Source organism: Wyeomyia smithii, chromosome 2 (genome assembly GCF_029784165.1).
Source record: "Wyeomyia smithii strain HCP4-BCI-WySm-NY-G18 chromosome 2, ASM2978416v1, whole genome shotgun sequence".
Classification (NCBI taxonomy): domain Eukaryota; kingdom Metazoa; phylum Arthropoda; class Insecta; order Diptera; family Culicidae; genus Wyeomyia; species Wyeomyia smithii.
In genome coordinates, this window is record NC_073695.1 from 163,767,070 (window position 1) to 163,786,711 (window position 19,642).

Below are 19,642 nucleotides of genomic sequence, written 5' to 3' on the forward strand. Positions count from 1 at the left end.
ACCCAGCTACCCTCCCCTTATAAGGCAGTGGCAACTATATTGCCACCAACGAAAAACAAAATTTTTTTGTTGCTCCAAGAATTTTCTTTATAAATTTTGCTTAAACAAGGTCTTCTGGAGGTCTCTTGCAAGACTCCAAGTTTCCTAAAACTGCTAGAAGTGCAATGTTAATTTGGGGATAATTTTTACATTTAATTTACGTTTTACTGAACTTGTGTCGGCTCCAAACGCAGTTTTCACGGCCTTATAAAGGGTTAGCAGAGATCAGGGTAATCATTTCTCTTGGCTTTTTAAATTTCTACCGAAAACTCCCCGACAAGGTATGGATCACCAGGCCGTACATTTCTCTACCTAACTCAAGTTGTTGACGTTCTCTGAGTTAAAATTTGCCCCATTCGTTTACCTACTTAGGTATAAAATTTTTGGGGTTTCGCTATTTTCTCCACAGTCCAAATAAGCACTGACGAAGGCACTATGTAAGTGTTGAAATATGTATATGCAAATGAAAAGTGATAGAATTAAATAGTGAAAGTGGATAAAAAGTGTAAAGTGAAGTGCATCAAATATACGAGATGTTTATATCCTCTCATTAACAGGAATTCTAAACTTTGTTTAAAGAACAAAATTTTAATACACAAATGAATTTTTAGACCAACCAATTTTAGCGTCCTCCTTGGTTTGGTACACTCGAATTACATAGACTTACTGGTGTTGAAACATTAGGAGCTATGTCGAACAAAATTATTAACAATTTTCGACAAAAAACGTTGCAATCCTCAATTGCTACGGTAAGCTCTCCTTATAGCCAATAAGTTAGCAATTAAATTAGTTGTAAGTTTACTTCCCCTGTTTTGATAAGTAGGTTTAAATCCCTACGAATGATAAGTTCTAATTTCGCCACCTTGCCGTCAACATAAAATTACCAGTATACAAACTAGTACGACTTTCGTTCACGCGAAGCGACAATCGTGTCCGCTGCATACTGCAGGAGTCAGGTATCTTGTACTAGTCATCTTTGATGTTACAATTAACACAAAACAAGTATGATACATGCCACAATTCACATGAGTCATGTGACATATTATTGTTATTTTACACCACGTTTCCTTTGAAGAAAATCAGTAAAACTAAATTTTACTTAAAATTTTTGAAAAAAGAGAGAAATTCGCCGAGCTCGATCAGTTGTTGGGAAGTGTGCCGAGTTAAATTGAATGTGTAGAAACAAATTATAAAACTCTGGGACCCATCGTACCATTATATAAAAAATACCGTAGGCTTACTACATAAAAATCTAAGCATGTTTTAATATGATTACCTTTACTGTGCAGGAATTGCTTGTTCAGGTCTGTTTTCAAAGTTTCCGCTGTATTAACTAACTCGTCAATGTGTGGTTTTTTAACATCCATTTCGTTCGACATGTTCTGAAAAGACAGCGTAAGTAACAAAAACAAATGTTAACTTAAAATAATAAATACAGGTTCAATTTAAACATCTCGTATATTTTGAATTTTGATCTTAACTATAGATATTAATAAGTGTGTATAACGGGTGACAACTGAAAATTTGGAATTTTTTTCTATTGCTGTCAAAAAAGGTAGATGAACTTAGAGGAAAACTTATTCATTTCTAATGAAGATGCATTGATTGTGAACGAGAAAAATATGTTGAACATTCGAAAAAGATCCTTCAACGGCCTTCCGCGAAGCTTTCTTATGATGTCGGAACAAAAGCATTTTACGGCTTTCACGTCGACTTTTCGAATGCATCTTTTGATTCTACCAATCAACGGTCTGCCGTTCGTTGATCACTAGTTATTTTTGCACCAAAGCAACTTGAAATCCCAAAGATATCTTCGATTTGACGACACTGAGGTAGCTTCATTGAATTGGGGTACAAATAGAGTCGAGTCGTTGTTCTGGAACGTTTGTGATTTTTTTGACGAAATGTAAAAAAAAGAAAAGTCCTTTTCTGCCCACCACTGTGGTCGGTCTTCCACTACCTTCCTGGTGTTTGACTACTGAGGGTTGCAGGAAATTATACACAGTCGAAACCGAAAGATTTTTACTTTCAAAATGGTTTACCGTGTAACTGTTTGTCGCAATTGTTGTGCAGTTCATAGCGAACAGTACAACGTGCTTACGGAATGCTCCTGGTTTCGACGCCATTTAGAGCAGAACTGAGCAAAGCAAAAAAAAACTGGCAAAAAGAGGAGGGAGGGAGAGAGCTCCCACACACATATTCTCATTTCTTCCTTAGCGTGTCTGTTGTGAACACATTCCAACGCAACGAGACACCACGAGCAACCAACATTGGCGTATATTTTAGTTTGGATATTAGAAAATAGCTCAAAGAGTTTATGATTAAACAAATTGTAGATAATGCCAACTAAATGTACTTTTTTATGACGGGTAGGTTTAGCAATTTAGACAGTTGTATCATGTACTGCAACCCGATACATTTTGTATCGCGACACCATTCTGAATTTCACTTTTTCAACCTTTGATAGCATACATCCAAATATCAGCTCTGCCGTAAGTTCTTGAACCCTGGTTTCTTCTGGGCATTTGTTCCGGTGACCAAATCCAACAAAATGACATATTACAACATTGTAAATACTTAATTTTTAGCGAAATGCTCTTAAAACATTTCGGTATGTCGATGGTGTCACGTTACGCAAAACAGTATCCTGCAAATGGTGTCGCGTTACGAAAATGCGAGCATTGTAAATGTGGGCATCCTGATTAGTTTTTAGTCATACTATCTTTGGCAAAGTTGTTGTTTAGGATAATACCAATAAGTTTATGCTATGACATTTACATTCAGTTTAAAATTACGCCGATGGAGGCGTTCCAGATTTACATTACTTTAGCCCGTATCGTACTGGAAATGTTTTCCTTCATAAAAAGCTACACTGGGGTCTTTTTTTACGCGAGTTATTTTATGCATTTTTTGAACGCGATAATTTTTTACAACAACGCGGATTATTTCTACCCGATTTGGAAGATCATGTACACGCGGTATCAAATAAATTTAGTATAATTAAATCTAATCTTATCTTTCAAACGCGACACAATCAACCGCGTAAAAAAGACCCCAGTGTATATCTCATTCAGATACTGACCTGTTTTGATAGTTTTTTTAAATCAAGGGGAAACAAGTAGTGAATGCAAAGCTATTTTTACGCATCCACCACTTTTCGACTGTCAAACAAAAGTAGCTGTATCTTTATGAAATTTTGAGCCCTTTTACAAAGACCTCGGTGAGCAACTCGTCTCGTTTGAAACACATGGATTTTTCTGCTACAATATTACTCAAAATTGCACGAAATGGTCTCTGTCCAGAATAATTAGACCCGTATTGTTTGTTGTTTGACCACTCAAATGTACTTCCTGAACTAGGGTAGCGCAAAAAATCGGCTTTTTCACCAAAATGACGTCTTTAAAAATGTAACTTTTCAGTCCCTCAACCGATTTCAAATCTTCTAGCAAAAAATGCAGGTGTTTGTTAAGGCTGTCAAGAAAAAATGTATCAAAACGTACTTGAAGCAAGAGAAGATATGTTGAAAACATGAATGAATCCGTTTTTTGGGGTTTTGTGGGTTGTGTGTTGAAATATTAGGTAGTGTCGTGACCATCAGGTATTGAGTGAGGTTGGTAGGAATATTGTTAATTTATATTGTACCTAGGGTTTGATGAGCTTGAATAGATGTTGAAAAGGTTTAATTAATCAGCAACTCTTTAAGGAACAAGGAGGGGTGGAATTAGCCTAGCCTTCATATTTCGGAGTTTTTAGCATTGAAGACCAAAGAGATCCCATCGTTTGACATTTTCTCAGAAAGCTCATACAGTTTTACATAGAATATGTAGTTTTGAAGGATGTATGCGTTTTAATTTCGGAGATAGATTTTTTTGTAATAAAAAGTTTTTTTATTACAAAATTTTTTATTCAAATTTTGTCCTACAATTATGGTCTCTAAAATTGAAACATTATTTTTAAATAACTCTAACTTCAAACCTGCTCATTTGTTTTTCTTTAAGCCAAATCTTTTGAGTACCGTCTGCCGGGTTAAGCCACGGGGGTGAGATTAAGCCAAAACGAGAAATGTTTGTATGTTGAATTTCTTGAGATTTCTAGAAACTAATACCGCAAATTCAATACTTTATGAAACATGACACATTCATTCACAACTTCAAATGGAATATAGATAATATCAGTGAACTGTTTCACTTGAATAATGATTCAAAGTATAAGGTGAAAAACATGCGTTAATAACGTTATCCAAAAATGTCCCAGCCAAACCAATCCGATCAAGAAATCACATCAACTTACTACTCAGCTGGTACGTTAGGATGTCATCTCCATGTGTTGAGGAAATATTATGCATTAAACCTGTGTTGGCTCAGAAAATAATGTTTTTTCAAACTGTACACTTTTCGAGCCCTTTTGGAGTGAGATTGTGCCAAGCTATAATGAACGGTCCAGTGTGCGGAATTCACATACACGACAAAATTATATCAGTGTACACCAAAACTCTTGCATTGTTTACGTAGGGCATGTTGTCTAGCTATGGTATTATTTGAAATAATGACTAAAAGCTTTAGAACAGTAAGCTAACAACTGTTAGATGGAATTTACAATGACTGATATTACTTATGAAATGTAACAAAATTTTGTACACCTATTTTATAAAAAATAATGACTTTTAAAGCGAGGAAGGAGGGTTGTGGGTACGTTTACAGCGGTTTTGAGATCTCCAATGGAATATGCAGTGGTCAATGACACATAATTATTGAAACGAAAAGTATTCTCAGGCTTTATGTCCTAACGTTTTCCCTTTCTAAGCTACCTGGAGACGCCACTATGTGTATAGAGACTGTCTATAAGCCACGTTCTCATAACTGGTTACTCCAGACATCGATATGATCCAGTCATAGATTTTTCTATAATTCATATGAAACGTAGTTTCTGGTCAACCCCCTACAGCCCCTAATAGTCCACGTTGTTTGTGATCATCCCTATACTTATTATTTTTATCATGTTATTCATGAGCTATTCGTAAATACACAGCTTTTCATTTAACAGGTATTAAATTCAACTTTTCGTTTTGGGCACAATCTCACCCTTTAGAAGGGGTGAGATTAGGCCAAAGTTCATTTAATGTTAGCAAAATTATAGTTTATTGTAACTTAACCATATTTGCGGCAGTGTGCATTGACGTGATTCGGATCAAACTCATTGCCTAAATGTATGCATTACAAGCCAAGGAACAAAAACGTATCCTTTTTTGGCACAATCTCACCCCGGCAGACGGTATGTTTATAAAAAGTAAGTATTTTATTATTGATGTATTTTTAGTAAAAAACATACGCAAAACGCAGTATTTTTCTTTTATTAGGAAATTAGAATTACGTTGTCCATTGATGTGGACTTTTGTAATATACGCAGTATTTACACCCATAAGCAATGAAAAACTATAAACTGAATCTAGCAATTAAGTCAACTGCCTAAGAAACAAAGTAAGTCTTTTTGAGGTTAAAATAGTCAAATACACTGTTCTACACTACCTTTGAAATTATAACAATCGCGTTTCTATAATTCATTTTATTTTCAAGCACAAAAGACATTTTTACATTTTCAATATAATCTGAAAACCATTCTAGCAATTCCCCATTGAGTTTCATTGGCATTGAATATGTGATGATGACCATAATAATGGGACAATTTTTCAATGACCTGCCAATTAAATTTTCTAAATAGCAGTAATAACTGCGCTTAGGCCATAAATATGTCCATAAAAACCCTTTACTTTCTGAAGTATCACATGCTCATAGCTTCAAAATAAATGATATTAAGCATATTTTTGAAAAATAGTGTCAAAACTATGATTTTTTAATCTTTTATGAGTGTTTTTTATTAAATCGTTTAATCAGGTTTTGTATGTCAATTCGAATTAAACAAACGTTTTCCGTGAAGTTCAATATATCCTTTTTCACCCACTTTACAGTTCTGGATTGAATATGCAGTTTGAAATTTCGATGTCTTAGCGTAGAAGAGCGTGGAATGTGTCTGTGGAGTAAACAGAAAAGCCTCAAAAAAATTTCAAGTTTTTAACTGTCACTCGTTAGAATGAACGTAACTGCTTCTACTCGTTGTAGTATTATATTCCATAGAAGTCAAGTAAATGTTTAAAATTTTCAGCTGTGTGCACTCTATTTTTAGGAAATGCTCGTTCCAAATTAAAATTAAACATATATTCTACGAGTGCTGTGAAATGTGTTTTTTTTTTCAACTGCAAGCTGCTGAAAATAATTCCTTTCTCTACAATGGTTACCCTAGAGCACGACACGTACGAATGCAGAATGCCTTTCGAAATATTTACCAATCCTACTCAAAACGCATAAATATATTCTTGAATAAACAGTATATTGTTACCGAGCAGGGGGAAAAATGTATCGAGCGATGACGACCGAGAGCGTCCCTCTATGGCAGTGTTGGTTTTGGCGAAATAAAGACAGTCGACAGATAAAATATATTGCGACTATACTGAATTCTGTTTTTACGCGGCTTTTTTTACGTGATTTTATTTTACACGCTTTTTTTACGCGATTTTCTCAGAATTACACAATTTTTTACGCGATTTTCTTGAAATTACGCGATATGTGACATGGGAAATATTGTTTATGAGCGAAGGTGTAATACACACACATACATACACACTTTTTTTTGTTAGGGAATTAGGATTACGTTGTCCATTGATGTGAACTTTTGTAATATATCCCAGTCAATTGCTATACGTGTCCCTTTGCAAAATACAATGACCACTGTTCTGCCGGTACCCGCATAACTGTCCCATAATGATTTTGGTCACTTTTGAGTTATCATCGGGAATCGACTTAATTGTTATCATATTTTCTGGAAAAAAATTAAAATTGATACTTTTGTATGGAAAAACATGGAAAAAATACCATGTTGTTTTTGTCCCATATTGAAAGTACCCGCATTACAGTCCCACTGCATAGTGGTACAAACTGCAAACATATAATTTTGCTCCAGATTAGTGTATATCGGATTATTTTAGGCATATAGAAGTATGTCATTTAGTTAACTAGACTAATGTTGTTTTCCTGTAGTACAATCTACGTTGCCAATGATACTGCCGGCCGATTGCTGGTTGAATTTATATGTGATGGGACAAAATATGCGAGTACTTTTGAAATGAACCCGCATATTTTGTCTTCTTTTCAAGTTATATAACGTAAAACCAATTCCATTCATGGTTTTTTGTTCTCAACGATAAACTTGTGGTGCCATGAAACTGTTATGGTCATTGGTTTTGGATGCTGGAAATCCGAAAATTCACGGATAATATTAAATCGCCGTTTTCTCAACATTTTGTTTTTCATTATGGGACAGTTATCCGGGTACCGGCAGTATTGTTGTGAGTGATCAGGTACCTGCACCGACACGCTCCCAGTCAGGTAAAATATGGTTTATGAAGCCAATCACCTTTCCAGGATTCAAAGACCAAATCTCTTTGGGCTGTAAGAAGCCAAGAAGCCTTGATCTGCGTTTAAATAATGCACCGCAACTGCAAAGCAGATGTTCCGATGTCTCGCGTTCCGTATTACAAAAGCGACAGATATCATCATGAACCCGGCCAATGTTCTTTAAATGATATCTACTCGGACAGTGCCCCGTTACTAGGCCGACATATGTACAAAGAGCTCTTTTGTTGAGCTCTAGGAGCTTTTTCGAATGATTCTCATTTGGTGTCATAAATCTCTTAGATTGGGAACACTTTTTGATATCCAACCAATTGGTTATCACCTTTTGTTTCTCCCAGCGTTTAAGCTCCATTTTCATTGCACATTGCACCACAAAAAGGTTCTGGGCCGATAAACTGTGAGTTAGATCCTTGTTTTGCAAGTTCGTCTGCCCATTCATTCCCACCAATGCCACAATGTCCTGGAACCCAATACAAATTTACTGAGTTTGTTTGACACAGCTGTCACAATGTGAGAATACATTCCCAGACAATCTTGGATGTGCATTTATAAGCATCAAGTGCTTTCAGCGCTGCTTGACTGTCAGAGAAAATACAAATATTTGCATGTTTGTATTTACTAGTCAGACAAACATACGCACATTCAAGGATTGTTTTTGTACCTATTTTTGAGCCATCTGTGAAAACTATCGTTGAACCGGGACGGACATCGGGAACTCCGACTGCCCAGTCTGTACGCGACGTTTCGCATACCTTGTAGGGAATATCATGGTTATCCTAAGGTGCCATCCAGTCTTCATTCATACTCATCACTGGCCCTCTTTTGAACAAGTCCAGTATAGTCAGGTGACCCACAAGATCACCTGACAAGATAGTTTTTGTTTGTTTGAGCCTCAATGCACTCTTTTCTGCTTCTAGTTGCACGTATTCGTACAATGGCAACAGATGAAGAATTGCATCAAGAGCTTTTGATGGGGTGCTGCTCATTGCTCCTGTTACTTTATCTAGCTTTGAACTTTATCTAGCTTTGTTCTGGCGGTGGATTCTTTGGTTTTCGGCCATAATAACCATTCTAACGAAGCGTAGGTCAGTTTTGGACGTATAATCCATGTGAATATCCACATCACCATTTCCAACGGTTTTGGAGCACAACCATAATGCACTGACCGCCTTGTTGATTGCATAGTCAAGATGTGCATTCCAGTTTAGCTTGGTATCAAGGATAACTTCTAAGTATGTAACCTGTTCACTGAATGGAATTTCTACTCCTCCAAGCTTGAGAGTTTTTAGATTGAATTTCCTCTTTTTAGTGAAAGGTACGATTATAGCTTGACGGATTTTCTCTTACCAAGATGACTATGTCATCTGCAAAGCCCACAACTTCGAAACCTTTTGCTTCTAAGCTTTTGAGAAGATCGTCCACCACTAAAGACCACATAAGTGGCGAAAGAACTCCTCCTTGCGGACATCCTTTCGTTGCCCTTATCGTGATAGACGAACCTCCCAATCAGAAGTGATTTCTCTTTTTGCAAGCATGGTATGTATCCAGTCATCAATACTCGTGTGAAATCCTTTTTTCCTCATTGCACTAGATATTGAAGAATAGGACGCGTTATCAAAAGCACCTTCAATGTCCAAGAAAGAGCACAGAGCAATTTCTTTAGCTGAAAGTGACTTTTCAATTTTCATAACCAGCGTATGAAGCGCTGTGATAGTGGATTTTCCAGTTTGATAGGCAAACTGGAACTTTGAAAGCGGTTTTGTTTGCATGTAAGATATATGGATGAAATCATTCAGCACTTTTTCCATTGTCTTCAACAAAACCGGAGAAAGACTAATGGGTCTGATTTGGGATGCGTCCTATCACGCTTCCCAGTTTTAGGTATGAAGATTACTCTTACTACCATCCATTTTGATGGAATATGATTCAACCTTAAACTGGCCTTGAAAATCTCAATAAGAGAAGGAATAAGTATTGCTTCACCTTTTTGAAGCAATGCTGGAAATATTCCATCTACACTTGCATACACACTTACAACATAGCGAAAGATTCTGTAACGACGCGATCTTTTTTTACACGATTTGCTCCAAATTACGCGATTTTTTTACGCGATTTGTTTAAAATTACGCGATTTTTTTACGCGATTCTTTTTTGCGCGCACGCATCAATCGCGTAAAAAGAGAATCCTGTGTATAACGTTGCCGTTTAGTTCCCCATACACGAATGTTTTTTTCTTCGCTGTTCATCTTATTCCCATGTCGACGATAGCATGTATGGTTGCATATAACATTCGGTATGCGATACACACATCCTTCAGTGCACAGACGCTCGATAGCCGAGTTTGCTTTTCTTTGCACGAAGGCTGTCGGCAGGGTGCCGAGCAGTCCTTACGCTTCTTTTTCCCACAGCCTCTCCACATCCACATTGGCAAATAAAAAAAGAGAGGAAAATGTGTCCGGTGGATTCGGGCTGTTACCGACACACCCTGTTCGTGTAGTGCGGACACGACCGTCTGTATAAAAACAGCATCTTCTCTTTTCTACATTCGCAATCCCTAAGACATCCTTCAAATAATGCCGAATCGAAACATGGAGTACATTTTTCGTTTCCTTTTGTGATGCTCTGTTGCCAATACGTTCTCAATATAACTATCAGACTGCCAGCACGATAGGTATCACGAACAAACAGCAACAGGGAAGAAAACCCTTAGCAGACAGTAAAAAAAAAGACTGTACCATTGGCATGCCTGTTACCGAGTATTATTTTCATTACTTACTTCGATGGCTTGGGGACAACTTGGGGGGGAGGGGGTGGTGCTTGTGTAATGTCCACGGTCCTTACAAAAAAAAAAAGAATTTATATGGACATTTGTCCACGGTGGGGGGTAAAAATCGTTAAAAATCTGTCCACGTGGTATGTGGATGGCCCCTGAGAGATTTTGAATTTTGCAGCAGATAGTTTTACTGAATTCAGTCGTCGTATGTTCGAGTCTCGGCTTGGAAGAGATTGCTTGTGTCAGTCGCTTACCCCGCAATTGTCCTGTACACTAAAACAGTAGGCTGCGAAGTCTGTGTATAACAGACCATCGCACGGTGACGTCACGCATCTGAGTTTGACATCTACTGGTAACTTTGTTTACCTTGCAGGCGATAAAGTTTGGTTCTCAATTATAGCAGATCCTTTCAATTCTCATGATTACTCTTCCAGAAAAAAGCACAAAGCCTAAAATGTAAACAAAGTTACCCCTAACTGTCAGAAAAGTGAGGTTAAAGAGATTCGGCGAAATAATCTATGAACAGGCTCACATAGTGACACACAGTAAAATGTTTTTCAATCTTTCGTTTTAAGAGTGATTAGTGCTTAGCCCATAAATTTTCCAAATGACATTTGTTTTTCGATCGACCTGTTCATCGCTAATAGCAAATTTCTTTATTCCACTGCATCAGGGCAAATCTGCCGAGGAATAAAGAAACGACATCGCGATTAAAGACGCAAGTAAGAAAGGGATACCAGATAATTGTTTACGAGCTAAGCACGTGCGGTGGTGGGTTGAAGCAGACAAATTTTACAGTGCGCTTCGGGCAGCACCGAAGGTCAATACTCAGTCAAAATCGAACGAATAAGGAAGGTCTTGGACAGCAGTTAGGTTGCTTCCAGGTCAAAACGAGGTGAGCTAGTGGAATAAAAAAATTCGCTATAAGTATCCCGATAAAGTGAGTGCTTTCAAACAAGTGGCAGTTTTATTTCTCTCCAGGCACGATATGATTTTCGGTTTGTATATATGGATGTTGATTATGATTTTAATACGTCACGAGCATGTCGCAACTACACAATCTTTGATGTTACAACTTTTTGCTCTACGATCCTGCATGGCAGCAGTTCCACGATATGGAATATGTAAAGGAGCTTACAGCTTACAAAATTTTTCAAAAGTCACATTTATTCTGCCCACGAATATACAGTAAGGTCGCTTTTTACGCGTTTTTTTTACGCGGGTTGCTTTCCTCCATTACTCAAAAACGGTACAAGATATCGACCTCATTTCAATCACGTTTTCCGTTTTAGGCCATGAGTGATCATATATCAGATTTCAAAAAAATTCACAATTTTTAGTGTAAATACTCAAAATTTTAAATATTTGAATATCATATTCAAACGAGGTTTTAACGTTTCAGGACGGTTTTCTTTGTTATATTTGCAACTCAAAAAAGTCGTTTTTTACGCGGGCCCATACAAATTTGGAACGCATCCCCCGCGTAAAAAACGACCTTAGTGTATATTCCGATTCGCCAAGTAAGGCGAAAAAACGAAAGCGAGCACTTTGTAACGTATTTTTTGCCGAATGTGCAAAACAACTCCACCATCCCGAGTACGACAGTTCCTGACGATGTTAAAGTGATGTATTGATAGTTATAACGTAAACGTAATTGATTTAGTGAACCATAACTCATTAAAGCATGCAACAGAAACCCTAGCCTTGCCTTCATTTCGAACATTCAATGGACACACTGGATATTGGCATAAGTACCAAAAATAAAATTTGTTGATCTTTGCAGCTGAATTTATCACGGTTTTTGGCATACAAAACTGAAGAGCTAAATTCTTCAGTGCTTTTAACATACAAAACTGAAATATGGTATTTGAAGAGCTAAGCATTTTTTATATGGGAGCAAGAAAAAGAGATAGAATGCTCAACAAAATTACTAGTACAGATATTACATACAATTATCATACAAAACACTAATAGACTAGTTCACTCTTATATGTACAGAGTGAAACATACATAATATAATTTCGACATATAAATAGTAACAGAGAAGCCTTCAAAAGACGCTTTCAAATCAATACCTAGCTTTGTTGCGGCCGTGGTTAACTTGTTGTCTTTTTGCGGTGTATATTAGAGCTTCATTGATAAACACACGACAATCTGAGTTCATGCCACAGTGCGTCAATCAACTGCTTCGCAATGAAATCATCTCTCAAACAAGCCAGAGAATACTGCAGTAGGATGAGACTCTGATCTTCTTTGGATAGATTCCTTGATTACAATCGCTCAAAGTTATGTGTGATGAATTGTTTTCGTCGAGCCAAAAAACTTTAGGCCACTGCCATAGTAAACGTGAATATCTATTTTTCAAATCTAGGCAAGATTATACCCTTAGTGGTTGTAGTCATATATCAAATAACAATTTTTCCGGTTAATTTTACCATTATTTTGCATGGTACAAATAAACGTCAGAATCACAGTCAGTTTACTACACCTGTTTTTTCAGTTTACTTAAAATATGGTTATTCCCGCCAGAAAGGTACTGTTTTGAAACAGCAATCAACTTGTTCATGTGCTCGGGACAACTGATTCATTCCGATACCGAATGCATACGACAGTGGACCGAATCTACCTAGAAACGAAAAGATTGCGATTCGGAACTACAGTTTGACTTGAGCTCACGGATTTCACTGTTTATTGACGATCTGCATTTGAAGATCCATTTTGATTCCATCCAGCTTTGCATTTAATTTATACTTCATTAAAGCAATTTTTGGGATGATGCCGTCGGAAGTTTGTTCAATGTATGCGTGATAGCATCCAATGAAACCGAAGATTCAGTAGTTCTAACATCTTGAAATGCTGAGGCGAAACCAGAAGTATCATTTTATTTCTACCAGGAGCTACATTTCAGCTACAGACAGCAGTGTAACCGAATAATACTGAGATTCTTTAAACCATAATGTTCATTGGGCCTAAATTAACGAATATGTTGTTTTTTCGTTAAGCCCTTGCAAAATAACGTGCAAAAAGCATAACTCGAAAAACAAATCTCAGATCGACTTGAACTGTCCTACAGTACGGTCCTTAGACTACCGAGAGATATTGAAATATTGTTTTCGCCTTCAACAGGCAATCTTTTTAAAAGACTACCTGCTAAAACGCAAAGTAATAAATTTGTTTTTAACGTTAACGAGTGATTAGTGAGTAAATTTGGTTTGAGATATTTCTATTTAAATTCTATAGTGAAGTGAAAGTGTAGTGAAGTTTTCCAGTTATGCCTGGAAAAAATAAAAAAGCCCGCTTTGATGCGGCTTCAAGGAAACATGAGGCATCTCCTCCAAGTGACACTGAAATTTCGACTAACAGGTATGATATTCTTTTTTCCGTTGGGGATCAAGTTCCACCTATTGTGGTATTTGTAGCAAATTTAAAAGCATTTCGATCAGAACTTTCATCATTTCTGTCGGATGTGAAAGTTAATTTTCAAATTGGCCGCCAAGGCGAAATTCGTATTTTGGCCGAATCTTCTGATGGCCATAAACATCTTTTACAGTATTTGTAATGTATTACTAGAATAATACGCATTTACTGAGTTAAATACATTTATTTAAAACTTCCATTCGCACATGGTTTTTCTCTATCCACTCTTGTTGACAACTCAGATTGCATCAGAAGAGTCGAGGGGTGCCTTGATGGTGTTTATTACCTATACCACACCCCCACACTTAATTGTTTAAAACGGATAAGGCCAATATAAAACCGTTAAGATTATTCACGGGATCCACTTTTTCTCCGGCGTTCGTAAATGTCATTCAAAGACTGAAATCTGAAAGAAATAAATGTTCTTTAGTTTCTTACCTCCTCAGAACTTTGCCTACATAATCCCTAAACTTCCAAAAACCTCTGTCAAACCCTATCAAATCTAACTCCTCGTCACTATCATCACTCAAATGATCTGCGTCCACCTTTTGCTTTTCGACAAGATCTTCATTAGGACTCTCCAAACCAATCTCCATATTCTGCCCCTCCAAATTTTCAGGAACCACCGACTCTTCTTCTCCTCCACGTCGTTCCACAGAAAGGTCCACAATAGGTGCCTTCAACGTAGACGTTTCTGGTATCAAGGGCGGATCCATAAACGATGCGTCATCTTCCTCATCCTCTTCGGACATAAAAGCATCAGGTGGTAACGGTGTATGTTTATTACAAATCTGATCTTCGCGCGAAACAGTGCTCGAAACCACCGGCATCGCTGCAGCCCGGTAGTACTCAAAATTTATTCGTTTATTCACATTTTCCGTCCTCGTAAGCCCTTGCCTTAGAACTGACGAACTTCGCTCAGGATTCCTGGTATCGGTTATCATCTGATTGACATGTCGTTTAATTTCTCTTCCTGAATCCGTAAGCTTTGCCAGGTAACTCCTTCTCCCGATTATTTTTGTCACAACTGCTGGTTTCCACGCTGCTTTATTAGGATTTGTGTAGTCTCGTACCATGACTTTATTGTCTACTGTATAATCAACCTCTCTGGAGCCACGAAATGAATCGATCTGAACAGATTGCCGTTTAAGAACTGCTTCCTTTGCCTTACGCTCCATTTCCGTAGACGTCTTCAACTTCATAGGCTTCATGAGATCTAAAGATGTTCGAATTCGACGTCCCAACATCATTTGAGCAGGCGTCATCCCCGTAGTACAATGGTTTGCTGACCGATAACCCATGAGAAAATTCGCAACTATATCTTTAATACTCTTCTTACCACTTGAAACCGATTTGATAAGCGATGCTTTAAACGTTTTAACTGCATTCTCCGCTTGTTCATTCGTTGCTGGGTGCCCTGGACTTGTCAGCAACAGCCGAACTTCGTTGGCCATCAAGAAGTTCCGAAATTTTCCTGAAGTAAATTGAGAACCATTGTCGCAAACAATTTCCTTCATGAGACCAAACCGACAAATGCACTCAGTGAGTTTATCCAGTACGAATTCTGTGTCACGCTTAGTCGTTGGGAAAACTTCAACCCATTTGGACAACGCATCAACTACTATCAGGAAACTCCAACCATGAACTGGTCCGGCAAAATCCAGATGAACACGACACCACACTTACTCCGGCGGGTTCCACGGAATAAACGTGGCTTTCTCTGGTGAAGGTTTATTGGCTAAACATGCTGTGCAACTTTTGATATGGTTCTCCAAATCTTCGTCCAGGTTTGGCCACCACACGGTGCTCCGTAACACTGTTTTGCTCTTAACGATTCCCAAATGAGATCGATGTACCTGCTGCAGAACGATCTCTCTGAGATTTCGCGGAATCACTAATCTTATTCCGCGTTCACCAATCCGTCTTCTAGAGAGAGCTCTTTACACACTCTTCGATATGGATTTTCACTTCCAACAAAGCTTCCGGTTGATAAACATCGTTTCACTGTCATTAACTCCGAATCCTTCTCCATTGCTTCACGCACCACGTCACAATTGACCATTTTCTCTTCACCACTGTTCAAAAAGTTCAAGTAACTATCGTCTTCCTTCCAAAGTTTCCACGATTCAAATGGCACTCGCGATGGATAATCTGCTATATTGCTCTGTGAACTTACATGTTCAATTCTATAGCTGAAACCAGCCAAGAAGTTTGCCCATCTCTGCATTCTGCTCGCGGCTATCTGCGGTATACCTTTTGATGGACTCAAGATGGACAACAATGGTTTGTGGTCTGTCCTAATTGTGAAAGTGTTTCCCACCAAGTAGTGGAAAAACTTGTTCAGACCAAACACGATGGCTAATCCTTCTTTATCAATAACACTGTAATTTCTCTCCGCCGAGTGTAGCACTCTGGACGCGAAAGCCACTGGTCGCTCCCTTTCGTTTTGTTTTTGCATCAGCACGGCAGATATTCCATTCATAGAGGCTTCACACACCAACAAAAGATCTGCTTTTGGGTTGAAATGGGCCAGCATAACATCTCGACATATCTCATTCTTGACCTTCAAAAATGCCTCTTTGCACTCCGACGTCCACTGAAACTTTTCTCCTTTCTTCAACAGGTGATACAAAAGACACATTATATCCGCCATACCATTTACAAATCGGGCGTAATGGTTCACAAGTCCTGCGAAAGCACGAACTTCCTGAGCACTCTCCGGTTCCTTAGCTTCCCGAATAGCTTTAACTCGATCTTCCGTTTTAGGCAGACCATCAGCTCCGATGATATGGCCCAAGTACGTAACTTTCGTCTTAAAAAAATGGCATTTAGACTGGTTAAGCTTAAGACCAGCTTGCTCCAAAACCTCGAAAACTTTTGCCAGATTTTCCAGATGCTCTTCATCAGTACTTCCGGTGACCAGCACATCATCCAGAAAATTCTGCACTCCTGGAATGCCACATAATAGCTTTTCTAATTCTCGCTGCACTATTCCCGACGCTGGACGGATTCCGAATGGAAGCCTATTCATTTTATACACTCCTTTATTCGTAGAAATTGCACATACCTCACGAGATTCTTCGCTTAGCATAAACTGATTATAGCACTTCGATAAATCTAACTTGCTAAACCTTATCCCCCCATTCAATCTGCTGAAAACTTCTTCCACAGTTGGTAATGGATGAATCACGTCTTTTACATATCGGTTTACCGTGGTCTTATAGTCGCCACACAGCCTGACACTACCATCACCTTTAATCACGGGCACTAACGGAGTTCCCCAACTTGAATTGTCACACTTGCTGATTATCCCCTGTTTTTCCATTACATCCAACTCCGCTGAAACTTTATCCACTAGCTTGTACGCAACCGATCTAGGTTTCCGGAATACTGTCTGTACGTTTTCTTCTAGTTCGATTTTCACAGTACCGTACTTGTATGTACCCAACCCCGGACTGAGAAGCTCTTTGTGACGGTCTATCAACTGCTGTAAACGTCCTTGTTTTGCACACTCTATTACGTTAATAGGCAACGCCGTTAGCTGGAACTGTCGCACAAAATTTCTTCCCAACAGTGGAGGTCCACCGTTCTCGATAACCGCAAAGGTCAAACACTTCGATAATCCGTTATACTCAACAACCGGTTCACATACACCTTTAATCATAAGCTTTTCTCCACCGTACCCTTTTAGCTGCATACCTGTGTTCGTAAGCTTCCAGCGCCGAAAATGGTCACGATAATACCCCCACGAAACAACCGACACCGCTGCTCCCGTGTCCAACTGCATTTGAAAATTCCTGCCTCCTACTTTTACTTTCAACATAATTGTTCGATCTAATTCTTGCTCTTCACTCACTGAATAAATCGATCCACAAGAGTACTTACTAATAAAATTCTGCTCCAGGGAGAGACCTTCGGCGTTCAATGGCTCGTTTTGTTGATCATCCTGCTCCCCCACATAGAAATTTCGCTGCTTGGAACAAGCCACTTGTAAGTGGCCTCTTTCACTTTTTGCAAATGTAATCCTTGAAACGGCAGTCACGCTTGTAATGTTCCGGTTTATCACAGGCCAAACAGCGACCGGTCAGCGACTTACGGTTTACGTCACCTTGATTACGACTGGATCTTGTTCTGCTCCGATCGAATTGAAACACCCCTTCTGTTTTGGTCTCTTCCGGCTCATACTTTAGAGCTAACTCGTGAGCTCGGTCAAAGGTTAGTGACTCATCTTCTTCGCAAATACGATCGTACGCCTTTCCCTCCAATCCATCGATAAATTTGTTCAGTAAGTCATGCTCCAAATGATTTCCCATTTTACAGTTCGAAGCGAGATTTTTTAGCCGAGCTGCCCAAGCATTCACGGTTTCACATTTACCCCTTTTCGCTCTCGCAAAATACCTGCGTTCTTTGTGCACTACAATTGGTGGCGTAAAATGCTTTGAAAGAAGTGCACACAACTGTTCATACGTCTTGTCAGCAGGAGCGGCCGGTGTGCACAAATCCCGGAGAAGCTTGTACGTTCGCGGTTCACAGTGATTAATCAAAACTGCCTTCATCATCTCCGCCTCCACCTTGTTAGCAGTAAAGTACTGCTCCAATTGTTCTTTGTAAAGCTGCCACTCTTCATGTTCACCGTCGAAATTCCGGAACACTGGCCCTTGCGCCATGTCGATAACTCTTTCGACCGTGTGAATATTTTACCACTCGTCGCCAATGTAATGTATTACTAGAATAATACGCATTTACTGAGTTAAATACATTTATTTAAAACTTCCATTCGCACATGGTTTTTCTCTATCCACTCTTGTTGACAACTCAGATTGCATCAGAAGAGTCGAGGGGTGCCTTGATGGTGTTTATTACCTATACCACAGTATTTGACTGAAAAGATGTATGATTTTATTCTTTTGATGCCAAAAACGAAAGACCGTTTAAGGTTGTTTTGAAAGGTCTTTCAAATGACCAAACTATTGAGGAAATTAAAGAATGTTTGTCAGAATCATTCGGTTTTGCCCCCAACCAAGTAATTTTGATGAAACGAAAGGCAAATGCCAAAATTAATCAAACTGGAATACGCCAAGAAAATTACTTAGTACATTTTGATCGTACCAAAGTAAATAATTTGAAATGTTTGGAAAAAGCACGTGTTTTATTTAACGTGCGTATAAAGTGGGAAAATTTCAAGAGACATGGAGGAATCCATAATCTTACGCAATGTCGGAATTGTCAAGCCTATGGTCATGGAACACGAAACTGCCATATGGCAGCAAAATGTATGATTTGTGGTGACACTAGTCACACGAAAGATATCTGCCCCGTGAAAGAAACCACTAATAGTTTCAAATGTGTAAATTGTGGGGGAAATCACAAATCTAATTTCTTTAATTGTCCTGTAAGGTCAAAAATTATTGCTTCCAGACAACGTAGGTGTTGTATTCATGAAAGAGATACAAGAACTTTCTTTAACTCTAATAAAAGATCGAATAATAACCAGTATGTTTATTCAGTGTCTTACACATGTGGGTTAATAACTGTTCGTACATGGTGAATTCGAACTACTCTACTTCTCGTGAAGCGAGGGGCAGGTCAAAGTATAAAAATAATTGAATAGGTAATACAACATCCTCTCCCTAATGCAAAAATAAGAAACTTAAACTACTTCATTGCAACAATGAAATCTTTAAACTTAGAGGGAATTCTGGTTTGACGTTTAGGACGTGCAGCCCGTGGAGACGCACTGTTAGAAGTTGCGGAAGTAGATGGGGTACTTAAAAGCTGTTGAGAGACATCGGATCGTTGAGGTTCCACCACAGTAGTCAAAGCAGCAGGTCCGGAGAATCCCATGGTTGGTATTACAGGTGAAGGTAATCCAGGTTGAGTGCAGTCTGGGACTGTCACGAAAGTGGTTGCAGTGGATGTGCTAGGCAAACAATCCTGAATGGTCACA

At 38.5% G+C, this 19,642-nt stretch overlaps 1 protein-coding gene across 12 annotated transcripts in view; it reads right to left on the reverse strand.

The window, feature by feature from the left end:
- LOC129722818 (dystrophin) overlaps positions 1 to 19,642 on the reverse strand; it is a 340,136-nt gene that overhangs the window by 169,951 nt on the left and 150,543 nt on the right. For all 12 annotated transcript variants that reach the window (XR_008727654.1, XR_008727655.1, XR_008727656.1 and 9 more), the window contains one exon: positions 1,316 to 1,421. Coding sequence is in view for 9 of the 12 variants with exons in the window: in XM_055676595.1 (XP_055532570.1) it covers positions 1,316 to 1,421 (106 nt within the window). In the remaining 3 variants the exon portion in view is untranslated. The remainder of the gene's footprint in view (positions 1 to 1,315; positions 1,422 to 19,642) is intronic.